At 38.1% G+C, this 19414-nt stretch overlaps 1 protein-coding gene across 2 annotated transcripts in view; it reads left to right on the forward strand.

The window, feature by feature from the left end:
* Positions 1-15127: 15127 nt before the first annotated feature.
* OTUD7A (OTU deubiquitinase 7A) overlaps positions 15128-19414 on the forward strand; it is a gene marked incomplete at both ends in the record, with an annotated part of 57342 nt that continues 53055 nt past the window's right edge. For both annotated transcript variants that reach the window (XM_082322578.1, XM_082322579.1), the window contains one exon: positions 15128-15278. In XM_082322578.1, the coding sequence (XP_082178704.1) occupies positions 15128-15278 (151 nt within the window). The remainder of the gene's footprint in view (positions 15279-19414) is intronic.

Below are 19414 nucleotides of genomic sequence, written 5' to 3' on the forward strand. Positions count from 1 at the left end.
GCTAAATAACTCAAAATGTAAGAAACAGCAAGTGGTTAAGCTGGTCTTCATTGTGTTGATTGTTGAGCTGCATGCATTTTGAGGTGCCTATAGCCCAAGTGTTTAATTTTTAATGCAACACAAAGTTGAAAAAAGTAATGAAACTGCACGTTATATATATCCAATAATTATTATTCAGACATCTTGCTTTTTATGTACTGTAGTAAATTTTATGCATGCAGAGTATTTGCAGAGTATATGATATATGTTTTTGTGAGAGCAAACTGTGTTAAGATTAGAGTTTTGGCCAGCATAACTTCTTTATTTGAAAGAAGGATGACATTTGGAGGAATATGTTCAATATTTGGAAACAATATCTTTTTGCAGCGTCAGAAAAAATTATAAATGAGGAAAATGGGGGGGAGGGAAAGGAGAAAATTCCAAATGAGGACAAAATCTAGCTTCTTCGTAGTGCTTCTGTAGAGATATATTCTAGTGGAAGAGAAGCACATTACTTAACGAAACTGTGCATTTAATAAGAGGCCTCAGATTAACATTTGAAGCCCTAATTGTTTTATTTCCACTACAGTACGGTATAATACTGCCTACTTCTTTATCACTCTCCCAGATAAAAGAATAATTGATACTTGAATTTTGTTTAAAATGAAAGTCTTTGTTTTAGGGGAATTCCAATTTTATCAGTGGCATTACATTTATCTCTTGCACTGCTGTTTTCTGCCAGAATACAATTAACACACTATGAGGGCCCTTGTGAATAAAGTAAGGGAAACACTGTAATTGCCTTACGTTCATTCTCTTTATCTGTTGTTCTGTATGAAAACAAAAACATTATAGTAATGGTGTTGTTTTATCCTGAAAAAATACTGATGAAGGGATATAGAAAATCCTTACCTGGAAAGGCTTTGTCTCCTGCTTGTCAGTTTATTTCAGTTATGGACCCCTGTTTCTGTGGACTTCTCGTTTATCCATGACTTTTTCCATCTTAGAATGTAATCATTCCTGAGTAAGAACAATAGTGGTATGACAACCCTCTGAAGCTCCATGAAAACACAGTTGTAAAAATGTTCCAGCAGAACATCTGAGCATATGAATTAATCCTGCTGCATGTGCACCTGACATAGGACTGGTGCTGTGCTTTTTGCTAGGCTGCCATCGGTGGCAGAGTGCAAGTAGAGGACTTCTCAGTTGTTGCCTTAGTTATCAGTGACTGTAAGTGTTTCAGAATGTTTTATGGGGACTTCGGTAGTTTAAGGTATTGAGCGGATCTAGCTTTCCATAATGTTTCTTCAGTGGGAGTGTGCCATAGCTCTTAAAAGCAGTGTGATCTTTGCAATTTTTCTTTTCTACTTTCTGTTATCTTAGCCTCCAAAAATAGGTTATAACCTCTAATTCTTAAATAAATCACCTCAAAAGATGATTTGGTGGTGTCCTTTATCAGTATTTCTAGCTTCAAATAATTCAAATAAATAAGCAAATAGTAGACTTTTAAAATAAATAGCATTTCTGAAAACTGAAATGTAGCTGCATTTTTAAAATGCTTCCCAGTTGGTCTCTGGACTTTGGCGGTATTCTTCCTAGAACTGAACTTAAAATAGTTGAACAATTCTCTTCTCTTGGCTAATAGCTCTTCTTCGATGGTTCCCATGGGGGTTTAGTGTCTTGACTAAGGATTCTTCAGCACAGCTTCCCTCATTCTCTATTTTGTCACTTCTGTGTCTAATGTATCAGTTCAGGGCTTGTCTACACAAGATACTGAGGAAAATTGATGCAAGACAGCTAAATGTAGGAATTTAAAGAGGGCTGCTTAAAGCCCACCAAGTCTCTGTGTGCGCTCTCCTATTCATAATTAAAGTGGCCTCCAGTGAATTCAGTTTAATTCACTTCGAAGGCAAGATGAGTGAAACCAAATTAAGGCTACATTTTATTCCCAGATGAAAGTGTTTGCAAAGGCATTTAATGGACATGGACAAATCCAGTTAAATTAATTTGGGTTAATTTTCCTGAGTTCCATTGTGTAGACAAAACTTTAGTAATAATGCCTGATTGGAGCTTTTATTTTTTTTTTTTCTTTCTTGTTCTTCACCTTTTGTTCCTATAACTCTGAGATTTTATACTTGAGAAGGTAAGTGGCCCGTAATTGTACTAGTCACTAAATGTTGTCTCGTTATCTTACATGCTTTGAGGGTCCCTGTTTTATAATTAACATACAAATATCCCACTTTGGCATCAGTTCTATTGCATATTACCTTTTGTTAGATAGTCATCATTATTTTGACTGCTTCAACTAATGCCTTTTAATTCATCACTGTAACTACATCTGCTGTTAAGATCTTATCCATCCAGCAACTTCTTAAAGCATTTTTTTACAGAATTTTGCAGAACTTGGTGATTCTTATTGCAAATAAGTTGTGACCACGTGTTGCTTCTATAATGTAACTATGCAGTGCCTCTTAATGGAGTGATTTGCTATTCTGGTGGTAGAACTCAGTCAAGTGCTGCCAATTTGAATGGAGTCAGATTAAAGGTGTTTGTATGACTTAGGAGCTAGTCTTCCCAGCTCTGTACAAAGGCTTTAAGGAGGATTTTGGTGAAGTGTACAATAGCTTAAATGGTACAGTTTGTACAGATATGTTTCCTGAATAATATTTTGTTTCTTTCATTGGAGTTCTGTGAGCAGCATGGGCTTAGTCGTACAAAACAGATTGCAAAATTTAGGTCCACTTCACCTGTGATGAAAGAGTATAACATACATTTAGTTCTATGGGAGATGTTCTTCTGACTCTGATGTTAAATACTGGCTTTCATCTTTATATTCTTGGCAGGTAAAACTGGAAGCTATTTGAAGATAAAAGTCTGTTTAAAAAAAACAGGTGCGAGGCTGGCAAAGTAATCTCTAATCTAATTTGAATGGGATGAATACAAAGTGTAAAAGTAAAATACTTAAGAGAGATGCTCTCTTTTAACTGGCCTTTAAAATTCTGTTATAGGAGTCTGAGCATAAATATCTATTCTTAACTTCAATTATTAAGTCCACTATCGCCTGTGAGATCTGTTCTGAGACTGTTTGGCTTAAGCAGCTTTATGCATTGTGTGAAAAAGCTGTCTTGTGTCCAGTGACTTATCGCCAAATTTGAATTTCTGGTGGACTGGAGTATCCTGCTGGTAGGCAGCATCAGTGCCATGCAAGTTAGGGCAATACTAGAGAGATTTTGTAGAAGTTGAAGGCCTGGAATCTCTGGGAACAGTGAAATCGCTGCAGAGGGAGCTAGGATGTCCTGAGTGAACAAAAGATATGGAATATTTCTTTGTAACCATTTTTGTTGTTTGTCACTCAGTCACCTGAGAGCTGCTTTTGTAGGAAACAGAGCAAGCTTCTATTTGAATGTGTTTATTGAGACATTATGCGTCTTTCCAACTAAAGTCATTGTGTCTAGGAAAAAAGCTGTCTTGAGAACTTAAGAATTTTCTGGAAAACCTTGATGTCAGAATTTCTGTCCAATTGTTTGCATTTTGCACTGTCTTGTGCAGTCTTGACAAATTAAGATGAACGTTTAAATAAACAAATCCCCAAGTCCTGGATCTTTCAGTATTTCAAGTGTGATTCAGGTACCTAAATATGCACCTGATAAGTAGTACAGGTAGAAATAGGTGATTCAGGTACCTTACACATAGACATGTATTGCCATTTTGAAAGCTCTGTATTATCTGGGATAGATAATGAGACTAGCAAATATGATGCAGACCCATACACTTCTGGCGCAGCGGATGAAACCCAGAAGATACTATGTGATATGTAGAGTATCACTAGCTACATACTTTTATGTGCCTGAATTGATTTCTGTGTGGTTTATGAGACTGTGCGGTCACGTTTTACCTCTGCTTTCTCCTCTTCGACATAACTTTTCTCTGAACCCCATATATTTGTTTTCCTTCTTCCAATTACTGGATCATGGTAAATAAATAAATAAAATGAAATTACAAATCTATACACTTTTCTTCATACAGCTAAAGATGCTGTTGAGTAATTTGCCAGATAATTTCTCCTTTTAAATTTGAGAGTTGCACAATGTCATACACAGCTGTCATCAGTCAGACTGGAATTTTAAGACTTCACATTATGTAGCTTCTGCTTTGGAATTTCTCTGAAATTGAGTTCTTCCTCCTGGTTATTTTTTTAGTTGATTTTAAAAAAAATACAATCATGCTTCCAGGATGAAGTACTATAGTCATACTAATACTTGTTAAAAACGAACGAACCAACAAACAAAAAACCAGAAGAAAATTGTATGCAAAAATATACACCTTTCGAGAAAAATCCTCCCCCCACCCCTGAAAGGTAGTTATTGCTGAAATTTTCCCATTCGGAATTCAAAGTTAGCGTGTTTCAGTTTTGACTTAACATAATCGCTGTGGTAGATTTGTCCAAGGATATTTTTTATAGAAGTAATACATCAATAAGCATTGTTGATTTAGTGTAGTCACTCTAGTAGTGCATTGATTGGGTAATATACTCATCTGCAAATGACACATGGCTTGTGGCAGTCTAAATACTGGATTCTTATTGACACATAAAACGCCCTTTGAATAACAGCAAATCTCTGTTAAATGTAGTTGTCAAATTGCTAGACCATTTAAATTGAAAGGACCAAGAAAAATAAGAAAATAAGCTATTATTTTTGCAATCAGTAAAATTAATTTAATTATAAGTATACAAATGTATCAAGAAGATAAGAACTAAGCAACATGAATTCATGAAGGGACATACAGAGGTTTTCATCCGTTGTTGTTTAAATAAATATAGATGTTAAACTGCCAAAGTTTAAACCTTCAGGATTACAGAAAAAAGCAAAGAACAACGAAACAATTGTCAAATGTGAGACTAATTCAAAATAATTAGCATTTTCAGAAACATTTGGAGATTTTCAAATAAATTAGAGTGAGTGTTTAATTAAAGAGATTATTCATGTAGCTTCTGTTAAGTCATAACAGTGTCCTGAATAGAATTATTTCCTTTTCATTTGCTGAAAATTTGAAGTACACTTTTATAATTATTATTAACTATCCATTAGTAGTTGTTTGCATAATTATGCAAACTTTGGGCAAGGAGTTGCCTGTAACTTTTGGAGGGAAAGTTTATAGCTTCAAAACAAAGAGGACAAGAATATACTTCATAACTGCATCTGCATTGTTCAAATGCAGGGAGAATGCCTGCTTTGTAATCTGTAATGCCTTTTAGTTCTGTAAACCAACAAACTGTATTAAGAAGCAATATCTTAGTCCATTTATGACTTAAACTTACTACCTGTATCATTTTCACACACACACACACACACACCCCCAAACCCAAGGCAAACAAAAAAAAAAGGCCCAACCTAAAAAAGGGTTGACTTCTGTTACAAGCAGGGGTTCACTCTGAGATGCCCACAACTAAGTAAACATTCAGAGATAGCTACTGGCGTTAGCAGACAGGTACGTATGTAAAGCCAAACCTGTACTGTCAGTGATAGAAGACAATCTTGATGATGTAGTAGGAGAATAGTCAGTCTTGCTGAAACATGCTAGATTAAAAAGTTTAAAGATATCTGCAGCAGACAACTTCAAAGTGTTAAGACAGTGTTGTCTTCCATACTTCCGCACCTCCTTCACCAGCGCGTGATCCCAAGTGGCATTTTCAGGCTGATTGGGATCAGAAGTTACAAGTGAAACATGGAAGGCCAGGATTTGTTTGTGTGCATCATTTTGCAAGTTTTTCAAGCCTAAATACGTTCTAATGCTTCAAAAGAATATAAGGTGACAGAACAGCTCTGGTAATCCATACCAAAAAATTCAACTATGCTGGATGGTACCAGCAAGATTTCATCCTAGTGCAAAATAAAGATAAATAACAAGCCAGATAGTAGTGTGTTAGAAGATGCCTGTGCAGTTTACTGAGGTGCTAATTTAAGACTGCGGACTGGTTTGGCGGGGGGTGGGGGGGTGGGGGGGTGTGTTTGGTTGGTTTTTTTATATTTGCATTTATATACGGGGCATTGATATTACTTATAGACTTGCCTTCTGCCACCTTACTAATCCAAATAAAATACCCTTCTTACCTTCAACTGTCATTCTCTGGGCATAGTCAAAGAGAAAAAAGAATTGATTTAGGCTATTCCTTGTGAATCTGAGAGAAAAAGTGCGTTTCAGACCAGTGAGCAAATTTTACAGTTAGCCAAAAATACGCCGTCTCCACTTTCTTAAATGACCATGCTGTAGTCTGTCAGCAGAACACTTTTTTTTTTTTTTTTTTTTTTTTTTGTGAATCAAAATTGTGGAAAAGGATCTAAAAACCAAGGAGAGTGCTAAGTCCTAAAGGAAACAAAGGAAGAATGATCATGTCAAAAGCTGTATTGGTCCTACAGGTAAAAGGCTGCAACTGTCTGAATAATTGGTGTTACAGCCCGAGTTGCAAGCAGCAGTTTAGCTGGGCCCCAGCTGTGGATTCCAGGTAGAAATTTGGACTGAATGGCAGTGATGCAGGCTGTGGCAGAACGGGTCTAATTTCATTACTAGAGGGAAATAAAAACAAAATAAAAAAAAAATCTTCAGTCCTCTGATAAGATGCTTGGGACTTGTAAAATTTATAGAGAAATGCTAAGACAGGTGATTCAAATCAATAGCAATTGGTCCATCACACTGCCTGGGGTACCAAAGCAGCACAGCCTTTTTATCTCTGATTTGGGTAGGATTTTGGTATGTGCTTAAAACTAAGGACATGGTTTTTGAACTGCTACTGCAGTGATCTGTATAGAAGTGCTTTAGATGAATGTGACTCAATATACAGTTACAGTTTACACCATACTGGTACAATTTTATAAAACATCAATGAAATTTTCTCATTGCCCATACTTTGCTTAGCTCTTCAGGAATTCTTCCATTTTTTTTTAAGTGTTTGGTATCTCAAACCAGTATTTCTGTTAGAATTTGGAGTCTAATATTTTAACGGTTATTCTTATCCCTATAAAAAGTATTAATTTTTCCTTTCCTGCCAAAAATTAATAGTAGCCTAGTTGACAGGGAACAAAACAAGACATATGTTCTGGAAAATTACATTGACTTGCCATTATGTTTCTTTGAAAGGTAGAGAATTGTAGATGTAGAGAATAACATTACTTACATGTGAGCTGTTGACACTTTAACGTGTGTGCGTTTGCCATGCTTGCTCCACACCAAAAAACCTAGATGTGGTTACATTTTTAGTGACACGGTCATATACTAGTGGTTGGGGTTTTTGTTTCGTTGTTTGGGGTTTTTTTAATAAAACCATTTATCTGATGTGTAATTATCATCAACTTAGTAAAGATGTGTGAATTCCTGTAACTAGTGCTTACATGTTCTACCAATGGAGTGTAAGTTTTAAAAAAATGGGTCAAATTGTAGAGAGGAAAAAATCCTGTCAACTAAGCTTAGTATGTTGTTTAGGCAATCATGTTTGTTTTTCATTGATACACTGTATTATATTATATACACAATATTCACATACAAAGGTAAACTTTTACAATATAGTCTACATTTTAATATATGCTACACATTTGTTTATTAGAAAACCAGAAACTAGGGAGGAGAAGACTTTCTTCCAAAGGGACAATTTGTTCTTATGCCTGTTTTTCATATATGATCACTATGACCTTTGAAAAGGGGTTATAAAATACTGCTGTGAATTTAAGGTGTTGTTTTTCACAAATGTAAATTACTGTATAAACTCATTTGCAGGAAGACTCTCACTTTTAAACTTCTGATATTTTCTTTGCGTCTGTATCTTAGCCTCATCCATATATATATGTTCTATTACAGAAGTAAGCAAATTCCTACACGTGTAAATTGCTTATATAATTTTTCCAAGTGGAAATCATAGAGAGAAAAGGAAAAGATTCAATACAGATTTTTGTCATATAGAAATTGTTTTAATGTTGCAATAAGGACCATCTTATTCCATTTCCCAGTGAGAATAACCCCTGAAAGGGTTTCCTAGAAACTCAGGTTATTCAGTAGTGTTAAAAAACAGGCCACAGGATTGCAAGAAAACTGTCCAGTTTTTTAAGTCTGGTTTGCTATCACTGCAGGATGTTACATTGTACTTTACATGTACTTAGGTAGCTCTGTTTTTTAAAATAATTCAGTATTTTCTCCCCAGCTTCTAATGAAAGATTGTTTCCAGTACTGCCGTCACTGGGAGCCCTGTCTTTCTTTCCAGCCTATATTTACTTGTGATTTTTCTTCAGGGTGAGGAAGTACAAGTAAGAGCCAGACCACCCGCCGCCTGTGATAATTACGACTACAAAATGGGCTAGAGGGGTGATGTTTGCTACATGAAAAAAAGAAAAATAGTTAGTACATGGTTAGTAGTTAGTACCAACAGTTAGTAAAATACTGCTATAGTAGTAAACCTAGTATTTGAGTTTTGGCAAGGGGGTGTCTTTGGGTTTTTGGGGGTTTTTTTGTTTGTTTGTTTGTTTGATTGGGTTTTTTACTAATGCTGTTAATATTTGTGGGTTTGGTAGCACCACATTCAGTTTATGTTTCAGGGACTTTGTGAGGCCTTACCAGTATATGAGGAATGAGTTTTCACAGCAGGTTGCTCCTCAGTTGCATGTGTAGCGGAGATTTTAGTTGTCACTTATGGGATTGGATGTGCTTAATTCAGCACTGTTGAAATTTGAAGTTTGCATGGAAACCATGCAGGAGTCCAGCTCCAGTCAGCACAGCCCTGTAGATCTTATTTCATTTTTAAGTAATCCAACACAGTGAAGCAGTGTTAGTTCAGGTAATCAGTGGTGGGTTCGTTCTGTTTTCTTTCATATTTAACATTCATTAGCATGTTTCATCATTGATTCTTCCATCTTCTTGGACACATCTGTCTGAATAAACACTATTAATCTATGTTGTGCTGTTAATTTAGGTCTGATGAGTAACAGGAAGAATTAAATAGCATGGATATTTTTGTGCAGGTGTTCTAAGCACAGTTGCAGGGCCTAGAGCCTAGAGAATTATATAGCATAGTGCATAGTTATAGAGGGAGCATTTGACTAGAAAACGTTTTCCTCACACTGTCATGGATTTGGAAGGTCTGGATTGAGTGTGCTTCCTCAACACCCAACACAAGGCAGGTGTTTTCTACGTGTACAGCTGTTTATCATTATATAATGGAACCTGGATAGTATTTAATTTTAAATTACTGTTTTTCTGTAAAACAACAGCTAGCCTTATCTCTGGCTGTCAATGCACAGTTATTACCAGTTTTATTTATATAGACAGAGAACTTTCTGCATTACCAGAAAGAACCTCTTTTGTAGAAAAGATCTTCATAGGCAGCTTACATAACCTTTGCTGGGATGAGTTAAGAATGAAATGCGTCTGTTGACACGGTTTCTGTATGAATTCTGATGGTCATGTAATCAAGAGGCAATTCTGAGGCGATGGGTGATGTCATAAATGCAGAAAGAGATCGGTCTTGTCTTCTGCTGTTAAAAGGATATCTTTTCAGTACTACTGTTGAAAATACTGAAATAATACTGAGACTGAGACAACTCATGAGTTGACTTCTTCAGACTGATACACACTTCAGTTTTCCAAATTTATGAGCAGTCTAGCCCCCACACATAGTGACTGTACTTGAGTGCCCAGCTGGTGCATTTTAAATTAGCAGTCATTATGCTACTGAGTCACTTTTGATTGTTATCTGAAATTCACTAATGCTTTGTATGATTCACCTGTGGCAGGTTCTTTTAGCTTGATCCATATGTTTCCATCCTGCTGGTTAAGATTTATTTCATTCTTTCTCCTAGGCACTAGAGAAATTAACTGTATTGAGTTTCTTGTGATCTTTTTGTGTGGATGTTAGTGCTGTTTAGTACAGTGGATCTATGTATAAGTATTTTTTTTTTTTTTTAAATAAAAGTAGCATTTTTGTCCTGCATTTGCATTGAAACAGATTGAGTTGCTACAAAGCTTAGATGCCAAATTTGGCCATAATCCACTAAGGCAGATCTCTTCATGAAGTGTCTGCATTCCTTTTTAACTAGCCTCCTCAATATTTCCAGCTTTCCTTCTGTTACTACATCTTCATTATGTTACATTTTAGAAGTGTTTTGCTTGTCCATGGTGATCCAGATGTGCAGTTTTGGTCCTTCACTGGACTTGCTCCAGTATGTCTATGTCTTTCTTGTGTTGGGGAGACAGAAATGGACATAATGCTCCAGATGAGTCTCACCAGGGCTGAATAGAGAGGAAAGGATCACCTCCCCTTTTATCCTAACGCAGTCCCAACATAATGATACGGTTGTATAAATAGTATAAAAGCATAAATGTAGAAGTGGTATAAAACATACAATGGTATAGAGTAGGGGCCAGAAGACTGTGAAGTGGGAAGGATTAGCAACAGCGTAATCTGCTTTTTTACTGAAAAACATGTAATTGTGTAACCATATCCGACACACTTTCAGTTTGTTGGAGTAAGTTGGGTTTTGCAGGCAGTCCTCATGGTTGAGGCTGAGAAGGACCCCACCCTCCTGGGGCAGAAGGTAAATGATGTTTGTATTCTACCTGGGGTACGTGCTTGCAGAAAGAGGCAATTTCTAAGAAAGCAAAGGCATTCCGTTTTTAAAGTTAAATATAACCAGGTAATTGCACATGGAGTATGAAAGGACTGTGTTTCATTTGGGGAACAGTGAAATGAACTGGTTTCCAATTTCTTTCACAGTTTATTTCTCTGTAGCTGTGGTACGAGCAAGAGCCAACCAGTATCATCTGCTACCAGTAGGAAATCTCCATGCTAGTCCTTACCCTTGGCATGTGGTAAAGTTGCAACTGAGCCACCAAGGAGGAATTGACAAGAAAAATCCAATTCATGTTCAAAGGTAAATTTTGACCAATGATGAATAACAAGCATGAAAGTAAAACATATGCTTTTGCTTATGTTGTGTATCATTTAATTTCATCCTGGTTTCTTTGCTTTGCACTATTTCTGGCAGCAGTGCAGGCAGGGTAGAAGTACGGAGATACCTTTAGCCTAACTGTGTTTTGAATGCCAGCTATCTTAATAGCTTGTCTAGCACCAACTACTCTTCAGTCCCTGCTTTAATTTTTATTTCATATTTGTAGAGAACGTTGCCTAGAAGGATTGGTTTCACTTTTTCAGGAACAAAAAGTAGGTACAAAATGCAGTAGGGTGGATGTATTTTTGTTAGCCATGGATTTGGCAAGAAAAACTCCCATGCTGAACATTGTGTTAAATGTCACTTGAGGCAAAACACGATCTGCTTCCTAACAGGTAGCTAGGTGGTTGTGCCACCAAGAGAGTACACTGGTAAGATTGCCCCCCACAGACTGTTTAAAACCACAGTAAAAGCTGTATAGTAGCTACAGTCATCAATAAATGACCATAAACAAAATAATAAAACAAATAAAACTTATAAATTACTGTAATATCAGCTTCTTTTTTCTCCTCTTCCTTTTAAAATCAACCTTCTAATTTCCTGTGAAGTAGGAGTGTTTTTAGAGAGGTGCCACTAGCTTGGCTACTGGGCTCAGCCGTGCCCTGCCATGGGTTGTTGCAGAGCCGGACGGAGCCAGCTGACTCCGGCATGGAGCAGCCCCAGCCTCTCCTCACAGAGGCCACCCCTGCAGCCCCCGTTACCGGAACCCGGCCACCAACACCCAGTGCAGTGACATATTGGTGTGATGCTGGTTTTCTCACAGTAAGCTGCTGTCACTTTGCCTCGGGACAGGCAAATCCTTCCGGGAAGGAAACCTGACATCCTCCACTTGTGTGAAAAAATGTTGGTGCTTTTCTTTTATGGTTAAGCTGGTATTACATAATAACTACTTTAGAAAGCCCTGGATAGACAGCTGGGTTGGGTGGGCACTTTTGGGGGGCATGAGGAATTAGATATAAAAACAGTAAAGACCTCTGTGTACCCTGATTGTATTAACTAGTACTCTAATTGCATCTCTCGGAACAACAACAGGGATGAAATCCTGCCAGACCCTTCCTTTCTGCCTCTCCCAGCTGGGCCTCAGTCGGTCCAAGTGTTTATACTGTATATTTGTTGCAAGTGTTTCTGATATGGTTTGTGGAGGTGGCTTCTGCACTGCAAATTCAACGATAGAAATACTACAATAGAGGAAACTAGAAATATACCCGATACCCTGGATCCGCTGTGCCCTTGGCTCCAAAACCCTAGAGATTGACCTTGAGTCTCTTTGAGTGCTTTCTGCCGCAGGCTCCAGTTGAGGCCAAGGACTCAGCTGTCCCAAGGGCTACCGCACATACTGTCTCCTGTTTGATCTGGTCAAAGGCTTGTCAGTGCTCAGGACCCCAGTTGAAATAGTTCTTTCATGTCACTTGATACAGAGGACTCACAATCTGACTGTAACTCAGAATATGCATTCTCCAGAAAACCACAGTGCCTGGGAAAGCTTGTGTTTCCTATTTGTTAACTAGCGGGAATATGGCTGTTACTGTATTGAATGCATCCATTGGGATATAATGTCCATCTTGCCATTTTATTCCCAAAAACTGGATCTCTTGTGCAGGTCCTTTGACCTTGCTTTGTTTTATGGCAAAACCAGCTTTCAGAAGGATTTGGATTATTCTTTACCCTTTCTCAAACACTCCTTTCACTGTGTTGCCCCATGCGATGTTGGTGTCGATGTACTGTGGGTGTTTGGGGGCTTTACCCTTTTCCTGTGCGGTCTGTATCTATCCATGGAAATATCTATCCCTCAATGTTGTGCTTCCATCTCTGGGACAGTCAATGCCAGGTGTGTTGGACACCCCTCCATGTGAAACGAAACTGTCCTGCAGTCTGCTGCCAAAGGAATCAAGAAGAACACATAGATAGTGTCAGTTGTAGCATACCACTTGATGACTGCCTTTGACTCCAGTTCATATCGGAGTTCTAGCATGGCTGGTACAGCAGCACACCATGGTGGCATGACTGGTCAGGCTGTGGTAGTCCACTGTTAGCCTCTACCCACCATCAGACTTTAGTGCTGGCCATATGGGACTATTATAGGGTGAGTGAATCTTGCTAATCACTCCTTGTCTTTCTTGTCAATTAATCATCTCAGGTGTGGGAACCAGGAATTCCCAGTTGGTGCAATATTATCAGCCATGCACCTTCATGGTAGCAATCAACACCTGCTGTTCTTCAGCACACACCCCACAACAGAAGGATCCTCTGGGAGGCTGGACAAGATAGACAGCACAAGATAGATACAGTCCCACAGGTTTGGGGAGGAAGAGAAATTCTCTTTGAACAGCAGGAGCTGGCAGGCCGGTCTATCCACAGTTGGTACCTTGATGTCTGTCCAGTCCGTTATTGCCAGGGTGCTAGCATATGGTGTCGGTGTGTTCCATACAAACTTCCGCCACATGGACTACATGCACTGGATTTTGTCCAGATCTTTGGAGGACTGGTTGTTGTCCAGGTTGCTGTAAATCACCTCCACCACCACTAATTTCCTCAGATACTGGATACCTTCCTCAATGGTGGTCCACTTGCCTTAGTAGCTTGCACATCTTCCTTGAGGGGATGCCTTGCCTTCACACTCAACAGGAACTGCCTCCAGAGACTGTGGGTTTGTTGCTCCTTTTCCAGTCCCTCTGTCAATTCCCCTGTCCTTAGCTAGAGATCCCAGCTGCTGGGCTTCCTTACCCTCTAATTTCTGACTATGGGCCTCAGTATCCCAGTGGCAGAGCAACCAGGTGATAATTTGCTCGCCTGGCTGACAGCTATAATCTTCCTACGTAATGCGAGCATTCTGGTTATGCAGGGATGTTTGAGAAATTGAACGGCCATTGCAACGAGGCAGGAAACATCTGCCCCGGAGGAGGAGGAGGGGGTGCCATTCTTAATACAAAGTTGCTCCTAGAGGAGAAGAGGAGAACGGTGTAATTGTTAATTGACTCCATGAGATGATTCCCAGAGTATTGGGATGGCAGCAATACATGGGTCAAACACCAGATTAGACTCAAGGCTAGTGCTTTTATCATAGTTCGCACAGGCAAAGAAAAACGAAGTGATAAACAACACGGGAAACAGCAGAAGCTGAAAGTGGCCATTAACAAATCCTGGAGTTTGATGTGCAAAGCCCTGGAGTTTGCTGACCCCAGCCAGCAGCTAAGCACCTACCAGCTGCTCACTCACTCTCCTCACTCCCTCAGTGGGATGGAAGAGAGAAACAGAACAGCAAAACCAAGCAAAAAAACCTCATGGAGCAAGATAAAGACAGTTTCATTAAAGTGAAGGAAGGAGGGGAAAAAAAGCAAGTGACGCAAAGACAGTCACTCGCCACCTCTCACAAGCAGACCGAATGGCTACTTTGGAAAGACTCTGCTCCAGTTTTACTGCTGGGCATGATGTTATATGGTCTGGAATATCGCTTTGGTCAGCTGGGGTCAGCGGTCCTGGCTGTCCCCCCTCCCAGCCTCTTGTCCACCCCCAGCCTACTCACTGCAGGGGCAGAGTAGGACCAGAGAAGGCCTTGAGGCTGTGTAAGCACTGCTTACCAATGACTAAAATATTGATGTGTTATTAACGCTGGTTTAGCCACAATTCTAGAAAATTAATGAAGAAAATTAACTCCGTCCCAGCCAGACCCGGTATAGTGGAGAAACTATAAATTACAGAAGTGATATTGACAAGGCAAATAAAAGAACAAATACTAAGCTCTGGTGTGTATATGTTAGTATTAGTAAGAAAGGCAAAAGAGCTGTAGGGTAGCCAAACATTTAAATACTTGCTAAACTTCAGTGTATGATCAGTGACAAGGATTTGATGATTGTGCTTTGAATGAACAGTGCCTGTGTTTAGCTGGATTGGAGTCGTCAAGTTGTAGAATTATTTACAAGCTGCACATAAGAAAAATCAATAAAAATATGAAATGTTAAGAAAGGGAAAACCTTCCAGTGTGAGCGATCAACAGCTTCTAGGCTAAGGCAGAGATGGATGACATGCTGTTTATTTTAATATGCTGTAACTTGAATGTTTTAGCATTTTTAATAGTCTTGTTTGGGGAAGAGAGGAAGAATGTAGTTTACATCACTTTGGATTCTAAAATCCTGTTTCTTTTTCTCCTTGGCAGATGGATGCCTTCTAGCCAATCAGTGAGTCCTACTGCTGCTGCATGTCTGGCAGCATCACTGAATGATCACATGACTCTTGATATGGATGCAGTCCTGTCAGACTTTGTTCGGTCCACAGGGGCAGAACCAGGTCTGGCAAGAGACTTACTGGAAGGTAAGCTTTCAGGACACAAGTATTTCCTATGGTCACTGCTTGCTTAAAGCGAGAACCAGTCATAAAAAGAGAACTCTGGTCTATGGAAACAGACATTTCTTAGTATTTTCACTAGTAAGTCAAGTCTTGTAATAAGCTGACCATAGATTATACTACGATAAGTGTTTTCAGCAAAAGCCTTGAAAAGTTCTTAGTGTTAGATTGCTGGTTTTTAGGTTATTAACTGCTGTTTTTTAGGTTATTAACAGTCATGCCAGAAAAATAACTGGGTCTTTTTTTTAGTTTTATTGTAGTTGGTTTAAGTTTATAAGCTTGAAAGTGGGAAGATTCCGTTGATATTTGAAGGCATTTTGTAATAGTTGTGTTTGCTCATTTCTTCTGATGTGGACTAACAACAGTTGTGAAGATGGGAAATTAGAAATGAGTAGGTGATACCTATGCAAATTGCAAGGCTCTGTGGATTTCATACATGCACACTGGACTTGTTCCCTGAAAGTTTTGTTTGCTTGTTTGTTTGTTTTTTAATCTTAATATGCTTTAAGAAATTGTGTGTTAAATCAAAGTAACTACTGAACAGCCACAGCAGACTTAAAAGTGTACATTGGGGTATATATCTCCTTTTTGCAAGAGCAATTTCATTATCATGTGTGCACTGAAAGTTTTAAATTTTGCTATAAGTTCTTTTTTTACTCTGGGTTTTTCAGTAGTAAGGAATGATATATTATTCACACAGAGGTGCACGCAATTTTGCAGCATTTCCCAAGTCATCTGTGTTACATGTAGTAAAACCTTAGAATACCTAGCTATGAATATCATCGTTGGCTCGCTGTATTTAAGAGTCTGACTGATTTGATGAATCTGTCATTCTAGCCTAGAGTCTGTCTTGGTCTGTTGGTCTTTTTGAAAAATAAAACATGAGAAGCCTTTTCTCAGCAATATCAGGACAGATTTTCAGTTATTGCGTTGATACAGCATTGCCAAAATTTGAAAAAGTGTTCGCGCATACCAGAGGCGGTTCAGAAGAGTTACTTACCTTGTTTTCCTTGCTATACTTTTTCCTTGCTATACTTTTTCCTTGCTATAAAGGATAATGCTTCCAAATAAATACAGAATAGTATTTTTCTGTATTGTACTTCTCATTTCTGTAGATGAGTAAATTCACACCATACATATTAACAAAGAAATAAGCAATAACCAATTTAATTATTCTGAACAGGCTAATAGACATATGCACCTAGTCCTAATTATTTCCTCCTACACAGGGATTTATCAAAGTAAAAGGGATTGTTGCTAGTTCTGGACAAGATGTGCTCACAGGAACATTTCAGCACATGTAGTTGGGGCTGCATTTGGTCTAATGGCTTCTAAACAGTGGCCGTATCTTGTGCTGGGGGACAGTAATTGATCCAGTGCTTTCTCATTTGTTTAAAAAAGACATAGAAGGGCCTGCCACCCTTACTCCATTATGACCGTCTTTCATAGTTGTCACAGTGTGTAGATGCTCCGGGCTCTGTGAGCAGCACTGAAACCCATGAAGTAACTTCTTAAAGATAAACAATATTCAGAAGAGCAACCTCCCACACCATGGTGCACAAGGCTATAGCGAATGTATTGCACTTGGTCTTGGAATGATGATGTCTGTATAATATTTTCAATTCAAAATTTGAAAACAGGTGTGCACACATATTTTTGAGAAGTTTGGTTGTAGTTTGTACCCCAAAATGACTGTCATAGAGAACTTTGAGCCAAAAAAGCTTGCTTGTATTAGACCCTCATTTCCATGTAATCACAAGTTTTGGTCAGTTCTTCTAGGGTCCCATAGCCCTTCTCTCTATCTGATCTGCTCACAGATTCTATTTTTATAACTTGCTCAGGCTGAATGTTTATGTTGTGCTTCTATGGAGTGTACTCATCTTTTTCAGAGCCGTTTCTAATACTGTTTTCCTTTGTTCATCTTTTGGGGGAAATTTCTTGAATTTCACTATCCGGTAGACAATTGAGGATACCAGTTTCTGCTTCCTTATCCAATTATTTTAATATGTTAATTGTTTTGCTTTGATTGTCCTGTGGATGCATCAGGACAGTATTGTGCACAATATGTGGCGTTCTCCCCTGCAACAAATAGGTAACACAAAACAAATGTACAAATAGCTAAAAAAACCCCTATACATTGCATATAGATTTTCTAAATTGCCAGAAGCTGTCCTAAATATTGGCTCTGTTGATGTTTCTATACTCTGCCTGTCCTGCTGGTAAAATCCCTGCAGTTTTTTTCTGTTGAACTTTGTATTGAGCACAGCCACTTGTCTCACTAAAACATTCCACTTGTGCTTGACACATATCTTCCAGAAAGTGTCCATTCTTCATCTGAAATGAAGATATAAAGAGACTTAAAATATATATATACACACACACACATATATCAGTTCTAATTTATTTGTATCTCGTTCTTTTTGTCAGCTGTTAGTATCCTAAAATAAATAATACTGTAAACCAATTGCTTTTGTATCTAATTTTGATAAGCTAAACATGTTGAGCTCCAAGTCTCACTTTCTGTCTCTATATTTTCTGTATCATTCAAAAGAATGTATAGAGAAATGTTTTGGCTATTTTGGTATATATCTTCCTAGTGCAAAGATTGCCTTCTTGCAGTTACATTGAATATGCTGCTGTTTGTATCTTTGGCCAAGTTTGCTTTAGTATTGCACAGGGAGCTTGTGGCCAAGTCTATGCTCAATTTGATGTTTCAAAGTTGCCAATTCTAGAATTCTGTGCAGTTGCTTAACTGTTAAGGAGTTCAGATTTCACAGACTTAAAGTCTTAAAGGCATTATTTCAATGGTGTGAGAACTTTGTCGTGCACATCTGATGGATGTGAATGCGGACTTTTAAAGCTACATCAAAATTAAAAATGGGTTTGTTTTTCTTAGTTCTGCCTAAGAAATTAATTTTATTTTCATGACATTGCTATGTCTACATTTAGAAAAGCCTTATTCTGTCTAATCAGCTATTCATTGGTGGATAAAATTGCATCAGAAATTGCTTAGTTTGTGTTTGTCCAATGCACAATTTGTGTTTCATTCCTACTTTTCAAGTACTACTTATTGAGTCTGAAAGGCCCGTTGTAGGTTACTTGCTATTTGCTATTTATGTGATACAGCTCTGGGAACTTACATATACAGACTTGCAGAAAGCATGTAACAGCAGATAGACCTACACTTTAGTAAGTCATCTGTCTTACTGTTTGAGTTTTTCTTGAGGTTTTCTTGAGTATTGTAAAGAAGCTTCCTTCCATTATCGTTTATTCTGATAATGTGGTAGATTTATAAACAGCTCATTTCTGCTGTTAAAGAAAATTTTTGAAGCTTGAGATTACAATTTGATACGTCATAAAGCTATGTGTTATGATTGATTCAGCGATTTTTTTCATTAAACTGTATATAAATATTTCAAAACTAAGGCCTTATCCCAACTGTGCAATATAACAGTGGTGATATTTATGACTGGATGTATTTTGTAAATGCACACCGTTTGTATTAAATAATAATTAACTGTAGCAAAGAATGTTAGATTTATAGTCATGTAGAGTTATGTAACTGGCATATTGTAAAGGATAGATTATGCATTTTTTTTTCAAGCACAGGTTTTGATAGCACAAAATCGTTTACCTTATTACTCATATGCATCTATTAAAGATATACAATCATATGAGTAATCAAAGTTTATTCCACTCTCTGATGTGCTATGAGTGCTTAGTAACTCAGTTTAATGAGAGCTTAGAATGATTTTATAGCTTTAAAGTGTGAATACTCTTCTCTCCCCTTTCTGCCCCCAGCTTTTTTTTGTTTTCTTGCTTTTGGACATCCCAATAACTGCATGCCCACTTCTAGGATGAGAACCCAAGGTAGCTGAGATCATGAGAAAAATCCTTTCATGGGGATTATGTACAGTTAAACCAAACAGCATCTTATCTCTCTCAATTCAGCAGGCTCTCATCTACCCTTCTCTGTACTAGTATAAATTTTTTCTTGTGCTCACAGCGTGCCTGCATGCCTGAGCAATAGCTGAGTGAGCTATTTCTGGGCTGAATTCTCCAGATGATCTGTCTCCACATCAGAAGCTCTCTTCCATCAGAAG

Source organism: Platalea leucorodia (assembly GCF_965183815.1).
Source record: "Platalea leucorodia genome assembly, chromosome: 9".
In the NCBI taxonomy this organism is placed as follows: domain Eukaryota; kingdom Metazoa; phylum Chordata; class Aves; order Pelecaniformes; family Threskiornithidae; genus Platalea; species Platalea leucorodia.